This window comes from Aphelocoma coerulescens, assembly GCF_041296385.1.
Source record: "Aphelocoma coerulescens isolate FSJ_1873_10779 chromosome Z unlocalized genomic scaffold, UR_Acoe_1.0 ChrZ, whole genome shotgun sequence".
Taxonomy (NCBI): domain Eukaryota; kingdom Metazoa; phylum Chordata; class Aves; order Passeriformes; family Corvidae; genus Aphelocoma; species Aphelocoma coerulescens.
The window spans coordinates 18,165,668-18,183,341 of NW_027184085.1; the positions used below are offsets into that span (position 1 = coordinate 18,165,668).

Sequence of the window (17,674 nt, forward strand, 5' to 3'; positions counted from 1 at the left end):
CAGAAAAGCCAGCTTCTTGAATGCTGTTTGGCATGGCTGACTCAAGAGCTACTACATACATGCAGTGTATTGATTGATACACCTGTTTTTCCTCTGTATAATTGAAGCTCCTGTTTGCTTAATCTTCACTTCTGGATGCATTGCTTTTAGAAAGCAACATCATGTTTGTTCCCTGTGTAAAACCTACTGTTCATGAAGTGAAAACTATTCCTATTTGAGAAGCACAAGCTGCAAAACTCATTAAGTACCTGTGATAGAATATACATGGATGTAGGTCTCAGGCAGAATAATAGCCTTCTCATTATTTCCAGTAGAAATGAAATCAAATGTTTAAAAATACATGGAAAGTAAGTTTTCTGCTTAGTTACACTCCAAGCATTTTGATACTAAACTTTTAAAACAATACATAAAATATATGGCTTTTTTGTCATACTTCTTTAGGTAAAAAATAAAGGCCATCTGGGTCTAACAGATGACTTCTTTCTCCATTTTTGTTCAAAAGAAGCCTTTGCACTGTCTTCTTTCAAGCTATTAGAGCTCAGAGGAATGGTGCCAGAAGACCAGTGCAGGAAAGAATGTGTTTGTCCCATGAATGCATTTTTCCTGCCTCTTTACCAATGTCTAATACTGCAGCTCTGACCACCCTAAAAATACAGATTTGAACAGTAGAGCTCTTCATGTAATGCTTTTATACGTGTCCATAATAAGAATGTTCGTTGCTATTGTGGGTTGACTGAACTTGTCGTATATCTAAGTAGTTGTCATAGGGCTGGAATGGTACACTGGATGAATACAAAAAATTTGACATTACTGCATTCCTTATGTTTTTGCTTTATGAGGTTGACGGGTGAGTAATTATGAAGGCAATCCTAGAAGGCAAATTAGATTATCAGGCACAAATCTGCATTTCATATTCTTGAAACTAGAGCCATATGACCTTGTTTTGTATTTCTAACCAGATGAGAATAATAATGTACTAAAATCTGAGGAATCAGGTACTGCCTAAAGTAAATCCTTCCGAGTGTACCTACACAAAGAACACAAAAAGTGGTTCATAAGTTAGAAGGAATTGTAAATAGAAACCATCAGGCCCTGCTGAAAACCTAACCAGAATATCTCAGTAGATAACTTTGAACGGTGTATGCCATATTCGTTTCTTGTTTTCCTTCTGCTATGCAAAGCAACTAGCAAGACTTGGATAAATATTAAAAAATATAATATTCTCACGAATCTTGAATTTTCTTGAAGTAATATGTTTACTTGTTAACTACAAAATGCAGTTATTTGAACAAGCAAAATGCTGTCTGAAAAGCTATACCAGTAAATGCTAGCAAATCCAAAGCAAGATTAAAACTTTTTGTCAGCACAGCATTAATTCTCATTCCTCTGCATTTCATTACAGTTACCAGAAATATAGGAAGAAGATTCTCATAGAATAGAGTTCCAACTGAATAATTAATTTTTCTTCTTCAGCAAATATACAGACATATGCTTCTTTAAGAATAATTGTCCGCTTATTGTTTCTGTACTTATTTGTAAGTATCTCACTTTTGATGGACCATATTATGCACAATTTTCAAAGAGCATAATCTAATTAATTTCCTCATTTCTTTTCTTCCAACCTTTGGTTTTTTTTGTTCCTAACACTCCAATCACAGCAGCAACTATGATGAGATAACAATATTATCTTATTTTACAGAAAAAGAAACAGAGACAAAGGGACTTTATTAAGCCAACAATGAGTCAGTGGGAAAGGCAGAATCCAAATCTACTTTCAAGCTAATTTCTGACCACACTCAGACTTCCGTAACAAGCAGCTTAGCATATTGATTGCATTTGTGAGAATGTATGCAGATTAGACTCCAATTAGGCATGTTGAAAATGAGAAACATGGAACCTGGCTGTACTGAGAGTTTCTCTGAATCATGGCAGGGTAAGGGATCCTTCCCTGATGACTGTATGTTACTCCTCCTTGCTAGAAAATGCTACTGCAGAGGAACAGCTAATGAAATTACTTGTGACCCATCATTGACTCTGGTCAGAAACTGGTCTTCTCCGTGAAATGTCTTAAAATGACACAATGGTTTCTGCAGAGAGTATCTAACTGTGCACTCTATGGCCAGCTGCCAGTAATTTTCTCAGTACCTTATGCAGAAGTCATGATGACAGAACTGGGTTCATTTGCAAAACATCAATTCCACACATCCCGTCTTTAGCTTCCTGCTTTTATGCTCTCATTTGCTGCACAATTTGCAAGTTCCAGAGCACTTGGGACAGACTATGTAAACAGACTGATTAATTCCCTTCCTGATTAATTCCTCTTCACCCTCAGACCTGCATGCCAAATGAGCATGCCCATAGGATTGTTAGGCACAGTGAGCTAAACCGAGATACTGCAGCTGAACTTGACCTAGGTTCAGATGTTCACATTCAGTTGTTATTTTGGTGAAGCGTGTAGAATTTTGGTATAAGTAAAAGCAAGAGAAGGAAACACATCCGAAATATGAACACACCAAATGGATTAAGAGGCAGTTGCAGATATTAGAGACAGGATGTGGTGATTTCTCTGAAACAATGGAAATGCTCCCCTTTAATGGAAATAATGGTGACCTAATGCTGGAGGCTACTGCCAGCTCCCTAGCATGATAATGTACTGCATGTATAACAAGGAAGACAGGGAACTGTGGAAGCATTTAACTTGGAAATAAGGAGCAAAATGCAGATAGACAATATGTCATTAATCATGTATGGAATCTGCCAACCACTCAACATCTCTACTCGGGTAAACAAATTATTAGCTGCTTTTAAAGACTCCAAATGATTATGAAGTTGATCTGACATTTAAGGCTGAGTTGGAGCTCCTTCCTCGGTTTTGATTTTCAGCCCAAGTTTTCAGATCTGAGAGAAGGTAGATGCTTCTAACTGAAAGCTAATGAGATCTACAGGGGATCAGCACCTCACAGAATTACATCCTCACATTTGACCTCCAGAGGCTTATTCTTCATATCCCTGATGAAATAGGACTGATGTCTGAGTAGGTCTGATGATTGGTGTTTTAAGTACCTATGCAGAATAGAAAATCAAGCAATAATTCTTTTTCTTCCTGAGTCATGCGTAGCTAAGGGACCCAAAAATAGCTATTGGGTTGCTTCCTTCCACAACAGCCTCTTCTAACACAGCTGCAGAGTATTCATGGGAAGTACTTGATAAAATCACCATGATATCATTAGCAGCAACTGTGTTTCTGTCTTGAAATGCTTATCAGAGGAGAAAAAGCAAGAAAAATTAAATTATATTAGAGCTAGATGTGAATATATTTGTTTCCTCATTCATTTTTATATTTCTGGCTGAAAAATACACAAACTGACTACGTGCAGTTCTTTCAATTCTGTCTTCTTTTCACCTTTTTTTTTTTACTAAAGTCTATAGTTACTATAGCAGAAACTTTCAAAATAAAATCCAGTGAACTGCAGAAGAATTACTGAACTATAGCAATATCTATCATTTCCACTAATTACTGGAAGCTCTATGCTCACATCATACTGAGGGAAGACAGACCTAAGTCAAATGCAAAATGAATCAACACAGCATCCACACATCTCACTGACTGTGTGTATATCTGAAAAAACTGGTCAGATCCTTTCTGTAACCAACCAACCTCTCACCAAGAGTAGAAAAAGAATCAGACTGCTTGGTTTGAGAGCCTAAACCCCATTGCTTATGGCTGCTTCTTCCCTTGGCCATTCTGCAGAACCTTAAGCATATTAATTAATTACACAGCATTTGCTGCTATGCTGTTTTAACAACCTTTTTGGCAGTGCAGAAATTATTTGACAGGACAAACTGTGAAAATTCCTACCAGAGCAGAACACCTCTCTCTAGGTCAATCTGATTGATCTGAGTTGTTGTCAGCACTGAGTCATCATTGTCATCCAGTGACCATCTAGATTTGTGATGTGGCATATCACAGACATGACAGAACAATTTTGTTGGCCATGCTTAAATATTTATCTGCTTTATAGAAATTAATGTATACTCTTTTCTGCCATCAGAGCTTCCTCTTGTCTAGGCCAGATCTTGTGAATAATGGTACAGAAATGCATGCACAATAGCAGAACCATTCTTCTGACATACAGAAAGTTTATGGTGATGACCTTTCACCATGAATAGAAGTCCTGTTGCAAAAGCATTACAAAAGTAATACATTTGATATGTAATTTAAATGCATTTTTAAATTTGACTATGCATGCACTGCTAGTAAGTATCTCTGCAGGTACCTGCACAATTCCAAGCATGGGTTTTAGTTCCATAATCTGTATAATCTTTGATCACCATCTGCCCATCATGATGAATATACATCACTTTGAACTCCTCTTGAATGGTTTGCAGACTCTAAGTGTAAGGCACTTTTTCAGGAAACAGCTGAGCAGACGTTTTTAAAATTTTTGAAGTTACAGTTGGTATCAAAATCTGTGCCAGATGGCATGTTACTGCCACCTTCAGCTCCAGGTGGCATTTTTGCCCATGCCTGGATAGGTCACTGGACATGCAGATGAATAGGTGGTGATGAGTCAAGAGTTAGACGTTTTTGTTCTTCAGCCCTGGGACACACAGCATAGGGAGATGCCTTCAAAGAGAGGAGAGTGAAATGCCTGTTTTATCTCCACAGACCTGCGTGACCCTTACTGCAGACAAGACCATGGTGCTATGCAATAGAAAGTGAAAATCACAAGTTCTCCCCTTTCTATACACCAATGAAACCATTGCATGTAGACTATGAAGGTGCACGAAATGTGATGGTGTATGTGGTGCTGTGACCCAGTAGCCATGGCAACAACAGTGCAAAGGCAGATTACCCCAGTGTTCATTTACATCAACAGCAAAACTGTAGTGATTTATGCTGGCCCCTTATCCACAAGATGAAAAGCTGCATTTCAGTTCTATGTTACAGTTCTAGTGGTTGCAAAGTTTAACAGTGAATAGACCAACAGTATCTTCTGTTCTGAGGATCAGAAAAAGGAAAAAAAATCCCTGACAGAACTGTTTGCTTGTCTTTCATTGTAATGCAGACCTGTCAAGTCTCATGTGATGAGCATCAGACTTGTTCTTTTACCAACTGCTTTCTCATTCACTACTGTGGCATCTGCAGTTCATGCATCAGCAGTGTGCTGTCATGCGGCCTGACGTGTGAGTCTGGTCTGTTGGGATTTTACGGATTTGCAGAATCTGCCAAGGTCACAAACCCAAGTATCTATACAGAAGTGAAGAATCTTCATTTGTTGCAAATACAATATGGTTTACCCCATGACAAGATTCTATGTACTTTATCTTCTTCTAACCTGACAAGAACTCTCCACAGATTTTTTTTCAATGGGTGGGTATTGGAGATCTGTGCTTGAGACAGATCTTGTCTCAGTGTCACACTCACTATCAATTTCTAGCTTAATTTCAGAACTGTATTTTGTTAATTTATGCCTGCCTTCTTAATGAAATGTTTAAAACTGGAAAGAAACATTCCTGAGATCTCTAATCATAATTTTCTTGCTCTCTACATTTCCTGTTTACCTAGTCAAAAGATCTCATACTTATTTTTTTTAAAGAAATATCTAAAGAAGGCACACCTCAACATTTACATTTTACAATCATAAGCCAGATTTGAAAACATGACAGACTGAGCCAGGAGGAACAACCTTTATTGCTTAGTGAAAGACTCATGACTCCCTTTTTTTTTCTGTTTTCTGCATCCAAAGTCCAATCCCAAGATAAGTCAAATGGAACACTGGAGTAAAAGCAATACTGTTTTCTGAAAGGTCAGGGGAAAAAAAGAAAGCTATTTGACCTTATGGAAGAGAACATGACAGGAATCATTGTCAAGAGGCACAGATCTTTCAAAATGGCTAGAATTTTGTAGCTAGCAAGAACTTTTATTTTCTTAAATCAAAAATTGAAAGGATTTGTATGTTGATCTAAGGATTACAAGAAAGGAACTATGATCATTATTTAACTGTATTTGCCTTATTATTCTCCATATTAACTCAGATGTCGTCTACTTCTGAATCTTACCTATCTGCTAATTTTACAGCATGGCCTCCACTTTGAAAGTTTTGAAAGCACAGAGAATATTTGCTCCCAATATATGCACTGAACTTGTGAAATTACATTGCATCTGTGTTATCTTTACTTAGGTAGACCTCTAGTGCAAAACTGAGAAACAGCTTTCTTAATGTCTCCATCATTCCAGAGTGCATGCATCCAAAATAACTCGCTTGGTTACAAACCAGCTGCCTCCCGGTGCCTTTATTATTACAAGTTTTCTTACATTTCATATGCATCTTTGAAAGTTATTGTTTGTCTTCTATGTGCTGTTGAATAATGTTTTGGGCAAAAACCAAACTGTTTTACAAAGATTAAAAAGTGTCCTAAAATCAAACCGTTCTACATCTACATAAGTCAGTTTGACTGCATGAACTATCTTATAGGCAGCATGTTCATTCTAGGCTAGCTTTTGTGATGACTTATGTTATTCGAATACGTTTTTGCCATAACCTAGGGAAAATTAATACTTCTCTTACTTTCTTTAGTTTCCATTAGCAACTCTTGACCAACTTGTTCTGTGAATCCCATAATCCGGCATTTTGTATGGGAAAAGAAAATCATTCCTGTGTGTGTAGGAAAAGCAAATGAAAAGAAGTTAGTATAATCAACACAGCTGAAAATCTGAATTGATATTCATGACTAGTCCTCTGGTGTTTCTACTACGCCTGGTTAAAAGAATAAGACATTTTACTTACCTGGGTCCCCTGTATGTTAACACCTGGGGAAAATACTTAATTCATAGAAATTATGTTTAAAAGGGAGCTTCAAGTACACTGTGCTTCAAAAATGTTAATGTATTGTGACCCAGTAATTAGTAATCAACAGAAACTGCTGCCTCATGAACAGTGCTCTGTGGACAAGAGTATTCAGGAGTATCATCACAGTAGACCACTGTTTGTGTCTAGCACTATACTATTCCATTCTGGTCCATTTCTTTCTGATACCACCTTCAAAAGCCTCTGAAGAAGACAGAAAGAAAAAGATGAAGTTTCTGCCAGACAATAAATAAGAGGCAAAAATGGGGTAACACATGTATCATCTCTTCAACCAACACACAATGAAAAATAACAAGGCCAGGCTGGATGGAGCTCTGAGCAACCTGCTCTAGTGGGCGGAGTCCCTGCTTAAAGCAGGGGAGCTGGAACCAGATGAACCCTTCCAACACAAACCACTCTATGATTCTACAAAATCAGTGTTAATTGTGCAATTTTTAGCATTTGAAAATAAAAGAAAGAAACAGAAAAATATTGTTTATGCAGATATGCTGTTTAATATTTGCATTACAAGAAAATAAATCCCATGCTTTACAGAAGGACATATGACAATGTAAAAGTCACACAGATTTATGTTCTATTGATAGTTGCCTGTGGAGATTTTAGGTGAGAGACTGCTTCAAGACTTTAATGCTAAGATAAATACAAATATAATTAAAAGATGTGGAGGATCTTTGTCTTGGGATAAATTTGGGAACCTGGCATCATTTAAGTCTTGTAATTTCTAATGTATCTGCAGTAAATCTACTTTAAAAGTTTAATATAATAATAAATCCATAGTATCTATTTTCTAAATTCCATAATCAAAAACTTCTCTGAATGCTTCAATCTACGGTTTCAAATATCTATTCAGCTAAGATTTAAAGTGACATTTCAGAATGAGAAATGTTTTATGGAAAACTATAGTTTAATACATTCAGGATAATGTGATGTATTTATAATACTTTCTAAAACCAAAACCCCATGAAACAAAGCTTTCATAGGAGAAAAAAGCTCTCTGTTTGTTTCCTAACTGAAATTGGTAATATATAATGTGCCCTGTATTCAGAGGGAAATGGGTTGCTACTCATGATTTTTGGTAGATATTCACCTAAAATCAATAGTAAGACTAAATTGCATGCATTAAGAAAACCCAAAAGTGACTCTTAGCTGCTCATGTATGTATACACTCATACAGATGGGTCTAAAATGCTGAGCAAATTCAAGATATCTACATGCCCACAATGGCAGAAAGAGCAACATGCTGTGTTTCATGCAGGAAAAAAGGGTGAGCTCCAAAAAATGTCTTTGAAAAAGATACTTCCTATCTTCTTACTATAGTGGGGTAGGTATAAACAGCTGCAAAGTACATTAAAAACTTGCAAAGCTAGAATGAAATTTCTTCTGGCGTACACTTTAATCCATACTCATGTCTCTATGACAGAATTTGCTCATGTCACAGCTCCTATGGGTGCTTCACTTCATGCAGTGTTGTAACTACTGGACTCTGCCTAGCAGGTTGCTACTGCCTGAAAGCTCAATGAGGGTTTCCTAGGGCCGTGTGACTAGTGGCATCCTGGAGTCCATTTCAGACAGCTCTGCAGTCTGGCTCCGGCAGCCAGCAGCGTTACAACACAGTGGTGGTAAAGAAGGTAGAGAAGGGTCTCTCATGAGGGTTTGAGATGGCTTCATTCACACCTCGTCCCGATGATGTTCAGAGGTGGAGAGACCTCGTGGTCTGAGTGTGGGGTGGTTTTGTCAGGGGTGCAAGGGCGGTCCCTGGGCAGGGCTGGGGTACAGAAGCAAACAGGGAGAAACCGAGGGAGTGGCCAAGGCTAGGGAGGGAACAGGGGGAACATACAGAATCAGGGGCTTAACAGACCACCACAATGCAATGTATACCACATATGTAAAGCAGATAACCCACTGGTCAAACTGCTGTTTCCATGCTGCCTCAGCCACCACTGCTGCCTTCTCCTGCCCTTTCCTCTGCCTGGGATGTATCCAGCTCTCAAACCTTGGGCAGACATCCCCAGAGTGAGTCACCCATATCTCATCTTCACCGTTTCATTAGAGCAGAACATGCCAAATCTTAAATCTGGCTCCAACACCCTTGGTACATTTTTCTACCCTTTGTAGACATGTCTATTTGGGCCCAAGGTAAGTATGGGGTCCTCATTAGAAGATGAGATTAGAAGCAAGACGTGCTGAGACAGATATTTAAACATCTTCTTGGACAATGTTTAAACACCACCTCATAATGACATCGGTACAGACATCAAAAATGGCTGCCCCCAGCCAGAACCCATGTCCCCATGACCATGCGGGGCTAAGGCCATGGCACAGCAGCACGGCCCGGCGCTTCCCGACCCTGTCTGTCAGCCACCATAGAAAAGCCAAGTGTGGCAAGAGAAAGCAGGACAGCGGGATGCAATGGGGAGGCAGCCCTGGGACTGTCACTGTGCACAGCAAGGACACTGACCACCAGCAGTCCCCAAGCTGAAGGGCGCTCGGCCTCGCCCAGCCCCAGCTTGTGGGCCACGGGGCACGGCCACGGGAACGGGACCAGCCCGAATGCGATAGCGGGATAAAGAGACGGGAGCGGGAAAACAGGACGGGAGCGGGATGACGGGGCGGGAGCGGCCCCGCGGCGCGGAGCCTGCCGGCCCGCCCTTCCCCGGCCCGCAGAGGGCGCTGTGCGGCGCCGCGCCCGGGCCCGGGTGAGCCCGCCCCGCTCCCCCGAGCGGCTGCCGCGGCGCCCCGAGCGCCGCCCGCGCTCCCCCGGCCGGCGCTGCTCCTCCTGGCTGCGGGCGGTCGGGCCGGGAGGGCAGCGCATCCGCCGAGCAGAGGGAGCGCGGGCTCCGGCCGCTCCGTCTCCGCTCTTCGCCGCAGCACGGGCACAGCGCGCCCTCCCCCGCCCCACCAAGGCACCCGCGCTCCCCGGCCCCGCCGCCTCCTGCGGCCCCGAGCCGGGATCATGGAGCTCCGCGCTCGCCCCGCCGTCGCGCTGCCCGCTCCGCCCCCGCCCCCGCCCGGCCTGGCGCCGAGCACTCCGGGAGCTGTAGTCTCTTCTCCCAGGGCCGAGAGAGAGGAAGCCGGGCAGCGGGACTACGACTCCCTGAGGTACGCGGGAGCGGGGGCGGGGCGGACCGGGGGCGGAGCGGGGACAGCTCCGGTGCTGATCGCGACGCGGGTTTGCCGGCAGAGCCCGGGCGGGCGGCGGCGGCTGTCGGCGTGCGGGGGCCAGCGGCAGCGGGCGGGCGGCGGGGCCGCGCCCGGCGATGAGGCACGAAGCTCCCATGCAGGTCGGTCCCCGGGCCGCAGCCGAGCGAGGGGTGCGGCGGGCGCGGTGCAGCCGAGAGCCGGGACGGGGCAGGAGCCCCTCCGCCCGGGCCGCCGGGCCGGCTCTGCTGCTGCGGGCAGCGGGTGAGGACACCCCTTGCGTGTGCGGGCCCGGGGCATGTGCGAGGGGTCGTGTCCCCGGGCGAGGGTGCCCGTCGCGGGGCGGCAGGGCCGCGGGTGGGTTTCGAGTCACACTCGGGCACATCGTCCTATCTTTTTCAGATCCTGCCCCTTGAGCGCCGGTCGCGGCTCTCCTGGGAGTGACTGGCTGTCAGGTGTTGGGTGATGAGCTGTGCCGAGGTGCTGCCGAGGTGCGCAGGAAGCTGGCACGATGCCTCCACCTGTGTAGTCATGGAGCAGTTGTCCACCTACACTGGGGAGAGGTGGCTCGTGGCTAGAGCTGGGGGTTAGCAAAGAGGGGTCCCTTTTCAGCAGCTTTTATGTATGGGAAGATATAATACCCCTTAGCGCTGGATGAGCAGACGCTGTACAAATACAAGTTGCATTATGCAGAGTTTTCAGCAGTTTCTGGGTTGTTGTCTCAAAACATTTTTTGCTGGTGAACTGTACTTCAGTTATTAATTTTGGCCTGTTTTGTAGTCCCACACAGGAGCTCTGGAGCCCCCAGACTATACATTTGAACACATGACTCTTTTTTCAGTAGAAAAGTGGATTAATAACAATCATTTTGCAATCAAGTGTGAAGTCTGTTTTGATTTAAGTTATGAACTGCAGACCTGTTAGCTAATGTTTTTCATGCTGGATATATACTCTGGCAATAATAAAATTTCTGGCTAAGGAAAGATCTGCATCTTTTTGCCTGCTACACATATATGTCAGAAATGTTTATGTGGTGTTTGGCATTTATTCACTTATTTATTTATCTGCTGAAGATACATTTAGTATGTGTTGGCTTTGGAGAGCATTTCATTAAAGGAAATTTTGCTAGGAGAGGGTGACAATTGTAGATTGGTCTCAATTGTATTTGACATTTTTGACAGATTGTTAAATTCACCAAAGTTCTTAAGTAGTTGTGGAAACAAAATGGTGGTACAACATTAAAACAGAATCTAAAGAAAGGAGAGTTCAGATATTAGGAAAAAAAAATTGCTAGACAATCAGAGAACAACTTGGGTTTTTTCCAGATTGTCAGAACAAATGGAATTATTGTTAAACATAATTGAGTAAAAGTCAGCAGAAATGCAGCCTCAGAATAATGAGAGACAACAGAAATCTACAACCCCCCTATAAATTCAATCTTTTCTAGACTGCTGACATGGTCAAACAGTGTCTATTTTTAAACATATCTCATTCAAAATTATAATCATATGCATCTGGATTTTTCCAAAATGTGAAAATGCAGTCTGGCACACACAATTTGATTTTCAGTTGTAGTTTCTGCAGGTTTTTTTTTTCTTTCTTCTACTTGCATTATTGCCAGCATACCCATGTATTATTCCTATAAAAGATTCCAGTAAACCAGTTTTCTGTTGTGGATTCTTCTTCTGCAGAATGTTTTGTTTTCCAGCATTAGGCTAATATGATTGAACCTTATTCAAATGGAGTTTAGACTGGCTGAACTACTTGCTAGATTTACTTTTTTTTAGCGATGTGATTTCCTATTACATGAAACGAATGTAGTTACTTCTTTGCACAGAACAATTTGTAAGTCTGTTACAGAGCTACTGTCTCTGAATTGTAGAGCAAGAGAAAGAGTGATCAAGTGTGTGTCTGTTGATCACATGAAAAACAACTCAGAGGAGAGTGTAAGCGTTTTTTTTTCCATTTCCATCAAGCAATATTTTAAAGAAAACTAAATGTTAAAACATTTTATCAGGATGAAAAAAAGGGCCTGAGCACTGTTGCTGTCTTTCTATGTTTGTGAGTTCTTTGTTTCAATCTCAAGCTCATGCCATTTCTCTGAAGACAGGAAGGGACTGCAATCACCAGAAAGACAGTCCTTCCAGGGAAAAGTTGTCTATTGTAAAAGTTTGCCGCTGTCATCTGCTGCATGTAGCTGAATCTGGATCAGATTGTGACTATTTTCATTTTTTTAGCCACGTGTTCAAAGAACAGATATAAAACTCAGCAGTGCCTATGGCCATGCAGAGGTTTTTAGTTCAAAAGCAATGAACTATCTTTTCTGTGAAACATTGACTTCTGTATGGTTTCTGCATATTCTTTTAAAGATTGGTCTGAATTACTTGAGATGTCTATGTATCTCTCTCAATAGTGTCCCCAAGGCTTTCATGGTACTTTCGAAAGTGAAGGTTCAGTGGGAAATTCTCAGTGATTCATACACCAATTCCCTCTCTTCTAGTTTCACTCCTTATCTGATTTTAATCTTACTAATCTCCAGCTCAGAGGCACTCAGGGCTAGTTTATACTATTGTTAACATCCAGCATCTGCTCCAGTATACATCAGTCTAAATACTTATCATTGCATCATGACCAGATTACTATCCAGAGAAACAAGTGTATGTTTTGTTTACTATTTTTTTGGTTTGATTGGTTTGGTTTGGTTTTGTTTTTATTTCTGTCATAAGATAAACTCTTCATTCTTCAGACCTTCCTGTTAACCTTTCTGGGTATTTTGCAGTTTGAACTTGGCTTTCATAAACACACTTGACCAGAGCTGTCACTAATGCTGTCTCACCAGTGCCCTAGACAGTGGCATTAGTATTTCATTTAGTCTCTTAGCCTGATGCAGCTTCTCTGGCAAATGAAAAAGGTGCAGAGCCTTTACTATTCTCATGACTCTGAGTGCTGTACTAAATAGAGGAAATGGCAGAAGGCTTTAGCCATCTCGTTTTCATTTTCATATTCCCTCCTAAATCTAAATTTATTTGTGCTGGAGTAACTGGGCTGACACAGCTTTTCTTTTTTCTTTTCATAGCTGCACTTTTTTGGTGGCCTCTTGACATCCTGTGTTAGACTAACCCACTTAGGTCTGTATCTCTGGTTTTGCCACTGCTCGGAGAAGGGGATTTTAACATACTACCTAGAGTGGGAATTAGAAATACACTTCCTAAGCTAGCCTTTTCATGGACAAAGTAAATTCAGGTTAAAGAAAAAGAAATGAAGGATAATTCACTAGCCCACCACAAGAATCCAGGTGTTAGAGCCTTGCCAAAATTGGTTTTTACTCACCTTAAATTCTACTGTTCTGGGCAGCTCCTGACAGTGTGGCCATATACATGCTAGTTTTGCTGATATGAAGCAAGTAGAGCTTCTCTGAAGTGTTTTGGACATCTCAGTATCATCTTGATATTCCCCAAATTCACATTTCAGTGTTCTGCTTAAAAAACCCTTTGAACTTTGAACTACAGGTTTCTAATTGCACTGTGATACATTTACATATATACATGATTCTGACCTCGTAATACCTTGAAGCAGATAAGCTTGTCCTGATGCTGCCAAGTACATTAGTTTAAAAGCTGTTCTCTGCAGATGGCTGGCAATCAGTAAATTCCAAATAAGTGGCTGGTGCATTGTCTACTGAACTCTGTTAATTCTTACTAATTGGTCAGTTAAAAAATAAATTATAAGGATTTGTGAGCATTGGCTGTGGTCTGCATCTGTGGATATCAATGTATTTGTTGAGATCACACCAAAAATACAAGAGATTAAGCAGCTTGCCCAAGATGTAGAGGAGAAGAAAACAAAAGTCATGGAAGTCATGGGATGCCTCTGAAAGAGTTAAGAATAAAATCCAGTCCCTAGATTAATCTCATATTTCACCTCAAAAGTAATTAATTTCTTCATGACTGGGTTATTTGTCACAGTGTTCTTATACATAAGTATTTTGGTAAAATTTTAACTACTCTGATGATGTCGTTTGATCTGCACATGAAAGACAGCTAATGTGCAGTAAGCGTCACACACTTGCACATCCTACATAGTTTGATGAGTTACACTCATTGAATTTTTCCATTGTATTCCTTTGTTTCAATACCATTGATTATGTTTGACTAATTATATTTTATAAAAGACAGAAAGATAACCTCTCAAAAGGCTGCATGGGCAGGAAACTGTTTTTACTAAAATATCAACTATATCAAATAAAGCCAGTTTCTGTATGGAAAGAAATAGAAGTGTATATATTTCTACCCTGTATATAGGAAAGAAGCGTTTCTCTTTCCACTGCAACTGTGTATGTATAAACACTGGTCAGTCAGTGGCGTTTACCCTAATCCTTCCGAAGGGATCTGTTAAAAAGGAGCTCAGTTACCCCACTTTCAGGGGTGGGCTGTAACAACACTGTAGACAAGAAAGAGAGTGTTGCGCTTCGAAACAACTGTAAATTTGCTAGTCTGTATCAATCCTCACTGCACATAGAAGCAAGACATTTTCTCTGGACTTATGATCTTTTCCTTTAAGTCATGCCTGTTACTAGGGTTTTTAAAAGAAAACAACGTATTTGCTAAGGGTGTGAAGGAATGAATCTCAGTGTTTTCAATCTCAGGTTTTCTTGCCTTTTGCATCATATTTTCCAGGGGCAATTCATCCTGCATTAAGCATGCAGAGTGGGGTGCATATATAAGTGCAAACTGAAGTTGTGTGCAGGCCAGGGAGGTCACAGCATCCTGCTCTGCTGAAGGAAGAAAGCTGTTAAAATTGATTCTGTCAAAGAATGAGGCCTGCCAAGGCATAAAGACAAACATAGCCAAATGTTTTGTTATGTTCATTAAGGTGGCAGGTAAACACAGTTTTTCTGACATCTGTTCTCCACCCTGCTCTGTTTTCACCACTTCTTTTGAGATCAAGGAAACAGCTAAACATGAGACTTGGAAAGCATCTGGATCTGAACAGAAAACCTTGCTTGATGATTAAACTTGCCTATGCCCTTAAATAATACATGTTTAAGGAGTTTAGAGATATGCTGTACGTAGTGAAGCATACAAAGCTATCCTTTTTTTGTCCTTGCACCATATTCAAACTGGCAACGTAACTCCCCCTGGCTTTGATAAGGAGCAAGTGTGTGAGATCTCCTGTCTGTAGGTTTCCTGTTCATTGTCTTGAGCTTAGAATTCTCAGTGGACTCTTCAAGTCTGTCCTAAGCCCTTTAGGAAATTACTTGAGACTGCTTTTAGTGCTAATGAAAATAACCTTGTGCATTTTCTCTTCAATTTTACTAAATAAGAGCAAAATTGTACTGAAGAGAAAACTCAGTGTGTTTTGTTGAAAGTGATGCTCATTTAGTATATCCATTTAACCTTTGAGAAAAGAACTTTGTCGAAATAAAAGTATGCATTTTACTTTTTTTGAAACAGAATATCATAATATTAGTGAGGTTTATTTGGTTCTTATCCATGTATGTAGTGTTTAATTACAGGTGGGAACACAGCATTCCTAGTGATTGCTTCCAGCATCAGTTCTAAAAGAGGAACATAGCATCAGCACTAGCTTCTTCATATTTCTTTTACAAATGCCTCCAATAGTAGGGACAAGTACTGTCAGGAGCAAACTGACATAGTAATACCTTGGGAAGTGGATTACAGTGCATTCCATACTTAATTTTTAAGTCAGCATCTTGCATTTAAGAAAGAGAAGCTCTGCAGGCTTACTCAAAAAGTTCAAGAGGACCAAGCATCTAGATTTCTCTTACAGCCAGCAGAATTATAGATATTTCTTTAGGGTATCATTTAGGTTGTGAGCTTAATGTGGATTTATAAGAACTTGTCTCTTTGCTGACTACAGAAGGAGTGAGTTTGGGAAGTAATGGCAAAGTCTTAGCAACTGCACAGAGTCTGAGGTTTCTTCACATAAGTGCAGGCTCGTTTGAGTTTTGGACAGGAGAAAGGATCACTATCAGTAGTCTAGGGAGACTGGCTCTCTAGGCTAAAGTTAGTCTCTCCAAACAGTTTCAGTTATTACCTCACTAATCCTCTTGGAGAAATAAGTCCTTTCCTATGCCTTTCCTATGCTTTTTGCATCCTGTAATAAGCAGACATTGTCCCGCCCCTGATTCTATGTTCAACATGCCTGTAATTCTGCCTATGATATTACAAATTATGACTTCATAAGTTCATGGCACAGTGAAGGTGTTGGGTTTTAATTTTTTTTTTAAAGAAATGTTAAGGAAACTATTGCATAGGTAATGCATATAACCACATTAATTTAGGGGAGCACTGAAATTTCTGTGGGTAAAGTCTATATTTAAAACTGTCCACAGGAAACACATTCTTAGTCAGGAAGGCTACACAATATACATGGTTTAGCAGGACTATTATTAGAATCCAGATCTCCTGATTTCTCTGCTCACTGAATCATACTGTTTCTGAAATGTTAGGCATTAAAGTACATGGAGATGAATTGTAAGCTTCATAGGACTCAGGGCAACAAATACATGAAAGCTTAAACCTTTCTTTGTAAATCTTAAGCTGGTTGAAGAAGCTATGTGAAAGCCTTCCTGGGAGATAAAATAAGGAAAGAATATGATGTTCCTCCTTGCTATAAGTGGTAACTGCTGCTATCAGCTGCAGCACAGCAGAGAGGACCCGGAAGGGCAGTGGAACAGGCTGCTGTAGCAACACTCTGTGGTGACACACTGGCACCCACAGCCACTGCAGACTTTGCTCTGATAGACTTCATTGACTTGTTGTTGCAAACTGTGCACAATGTCAGCACGCCCTGTGTTACACTGCTTTGCAGCGACTTGTGAGTAGACTCATATAAGCAATGTTTGATTTTCTTTTTCTCGTGTTCTAAGCAAAATATCCCCACATAGTTATGCCACACAAGACAGGAGTGAAGGTTTCTGTCTTTTCTATAGAAGAAGTCAGAAAGCTGAAAGATCAGTAATGTGTATGCCTGGCAATATTCCGGTTTTTATTCTAAAGCTTCTTTGTTGCATACCTGAGGAAGAAATGAATAAATATTAAGGCCAATGCAAGCACTCAGGTTATGAGCATGTGGGTACCCAATACTACATTTAATGAGGAAGGTAATTCTGAAATCAAATTCTGAAACCAAACACTCCCTACTGTATCATTTATGAAATATGTCTGACACTGAATTTTCTATTAAAAGCTTGCTAGTTCCAATGTCTTCTTCAGAACTTTTTGTCCCCGCTCTTATATGCCTCTTCAGTAGCCCAAAGAAGCTGGCATAATGTTTATGATGATATGAGATATCAGAATTAGCTTAAAACAATTACACAGTAACTAAAATTCTGCTGAGAGTATGGGTTAGTGCACATCTCTCACCCCGGTTCCAGTTGTCCTTTCTGATTGCCCAAATGCATTCTGAGATGCCTAAAGTAGAAAGCTTTTACATGAGCTGATTTTCTGTAAGCCTTTATGTTAGGTTATGGTGTCAGTCTTTCTGTCTCAAATCAGCATGCAAAAGTGTTGTTCTTAGAATAATCACATTCAAAAACCTCCACAGGCTCTCAAAATACCTGATTTAAAAAAAAAAAAAACAAACTTAGATGAAACACCCAAGGTTTTTTATTTTTGCCATTTGTTTTTGAGCAACCAGGT

General features: G+C 40.8%; 1 protein-coding gene across 1 annotated transcript in view; it reads left to right on the forward strand.

Annotated features, from left to right (window-relative positions):
* Positions 1 to 10,093: 10,093 nt before the first annotated feature.
* The window catches only part of RAB3C (RAB3C, member RAS oncogene family), a 129,016-nt gene continuing 121,435 nt past the window's right edge, over positions 10,094 to 17,674 (forward strand). The window contains exon 1 of the mRNA XM_069002042.1: positions 10,094 to 10,153. Within this exon, the coding sequence (XP_068858143.1) occupies positions 10,130 to 10,153 (24 nt within the window). The 5' untranslated portion in view covers positions 10,094 to 10,129. The remainder of the gene's footprint in view (positions 10,154 to 17,674) is intronic.